The 2502-nt window shown below is 40.8% G+C and overlaps 1 protein-coding gene across 1 annotated transcript; it reads left to right on the top strand.

Moving 5' to 3' along the window:
* Positions 1–207: 207 nt before the first annotated feature.
* Positions 208–1590, top strand: LOC117921886. Its single transcript, XM_034839833.1, has 2 exons — positions 208–306; positions 727–1590. The coding sequence occupies exons 1-2, from the start codon at positions 208–210 to the stop codon at positions 1588–1590; spliced, it is 963 nt and encodes a 320-aa protein (XP_034695724.1).
* The last annotated feature ends 912 nt before the right edge of the window (positions 1591–2502 follow it).

Below are 2502 nucleotides of genomic sequence, written 5' to 3'. Positions count from 1 at the left end.
ATAACGGTGTCGTTTTAGTCGAGCTGTGTGGAGGCCTGATTCAGGGGTTTTGTAAATTGGAGTTTGAATTTTGGAGTTTGATGACTGTTAGGGTTAGGATTTGGGTTTCTGGAATGTGAATTCAAAATTTGTTGAGAGTTGAAATTTTGGAGGGAGAGTTAGTTGGAATCTCTGGGCTTGTGGATTCGACTTCTCCCCTCAAGAAACATGTGTTTGGGGCTGGTGGCATTGCTGGGGTTTGTCGAAGTTACCTGTGTGTATATTAGAGAGTTGTGCAATGTGGGCTTCCGGAGGAGGACCAAAAAAGTACTGATTTAGTGTGGATTTTTTTGGGTTTGGGGAGTGAAATTGATGATCTGTTCATGATTCTGTTTGTTGAGAAATGCAACCTCCACATCAAGATTCGCGGGTTAATCTTGTCCAGTTGAAAGCTGATATAGTGAAGAGACTTGGACCGGAAAGGTCGAAGCAGTATTTTTATTATTTGAATAGATTATTGGCATTGAAGCTAACCAAGGTTGAGTTTAATAAGCTTTGTTTTAGGATACTAGGGAAAGAGAATGTTGCACTTCACAATAGGCTTATTTGTTCAATCTTGAGAAATGCTTGTCATGCGAAATCGCCACCAGCAGTTAATGATGAAGAAGCTCCAAAGTCTACTCTAACTAAGGCCCTAAACCAGCCTGTATTTTTGAATGGAATGTCTTGCCATTGTCACCGAAAAAGGTTAGATCATCAATTCGTGATCGTAAAGTCGGGGACCGTCCAGTTGTTATACTGAATGGGAAGGCTGACTGCGCATCTCATCAGCTGGCAGGTACAGGTGACAGTGATTTTTCTACAATATTGGAAAACGGGCATTTCACTCCCGTTGATATTCAGAAGCAGTTGCAGCATCATCAAGAACTGATAGAGCAATCAAAGAATGATGGGGAGGTTTCATTCCATCACCCTGCTAAATTATCACTAATAAAGACACCACCTGATGGTCCAGTTTCTGTAAATAGCAAGGACCAGAATGACCTAGTTGCCGAAGGTGGGAAAGAAGTACCCTCTCGAAGTCTACTCCATGCTCCACTTGGGATTCCATTCTTTTCTGTTAGTGTTGGTGGGGCCCGAAAGACTTTGCCTTTGATGAGCAGTGTTAGATCTGCTACCTCACTTGATAGTGGTAGACTGTATGATATTGAGACGTTAAGGGAACGTATGCAGCAGATTGCTACAACACATGGTCTTGAAGGGGTGTCAGTGGACTCTGCTAATTTGTTAAACAATGGTCTGGATATTTACTTGAAGGGTTTAATCAGGTCGTGCATGGAAATGGTAGGTGCAAGATATGGCCATGACATGACGAAGAACAGTTCCAACAAGCAGCAGTCTGGTGGGAAGCTTGCAAATGGTGTGTGGCCAGGTCATCATTATCAGATTCAAAGTAGCTGTAGGCCTTTGGAGGGCATGCAAGAAGGGAGATCCTGTTCCCCAGTATCGTTGCTTGATTTTAAGGTTGCAATGGAACTAAACCCACAGCAGCTTGGAGAAGACTGGCCATTGCTGCTGGAGAAGATATCTACGCATCCATTTGAGGAATAAGACTTCCATAGCAAAATTGGTGTCTCCCAGTTGTGATGTGTTTAGTCAGTTCTGGTTCAAAGGGCATGACTGCTTCTTTTGCATCAGTGTGGTGATTTCTATTCATGTTCTTGTTGAACCAGTCTGCTGGCCTCAAGGTGAAGCTCTATCCCTTGCAAGATGATGGGGATTAGAGGACATCTTTGTATTCTCCTACCATAGGGCTCTTCCTTGCTCAGAAAGGCCACATTTAACGACAACCAAGCAAAAGGACTTGAAGAAAAGAGTGTCATGTTTGGTTGCATGATTGTATGTTTAGCATACATATTGGTTATCTCACTGCATATCTTCAGGTTTTTTATGTAATTTATAGCAACAAGGGGGGGAATTTTCGAACAGTTTTGCAGGAATAATCTGTGTAGCTTGGTAGAAAGGTAAAATGCATGATGTTAGAGTTTCCATGTATGTACTTTTAACATTAAGAGTTGATTGCAATCTCATTATTAACAACACAGTTTTTTCAATTGATTATTCTCAATGATCTCAATTTCGATACTTAAGTTACTTATCCAATGGAAACTCCTTTAGTAGTATTATTCTGTGGTGTGCCAGGTGGGGAGTATGTTTGCTTCCTTTTCTTGCAAATCTTACTGTAATCTTGGTGTATGAGTTTTTTAATTTCCCTGTATTCTTCTTCATTTTTTTCTTGTTGATTACAATTTGCAGTTAATTAATTGGGAGAATATTTTGTATGTTATTGGTTGTGGGGTGTTACTAACCCCATCTTAGAAACCACATGTCAAGCTCTTAATTTGACCAAGTAAGAAATTGCATTCCTTTTTCTTCCATGATTAGCTAATTCGGAGATGAAATAATTCGTTGGAGGGTTAATCTCAAGCATCACTAGTTGCCATGTTGTTTCAGGAAGGGGGT

Source organism: Vitis riparia, chromosome 9, assembly GCF_004353265.1.
Source record: "Vitis riparia cultivar Riparia Gloire de Montpellier isolate 1030 chromosome 9, EGFV_Vit.rip_1.0, whole genome shotgun sequence".
Classification (NCBI taxonomy): domain Eukaryota; kingdom Viridiplantae; phylum Streptophyta; class Magnoliopsida; order Vitales; family Vitaceae; genus Vitis; species Vitis riparia.
The sequence above is the reverse complement of the archived record's forward strand: the minus strand, read 5'-3'. Positions and strand labels throughout refer to the sequence as shown.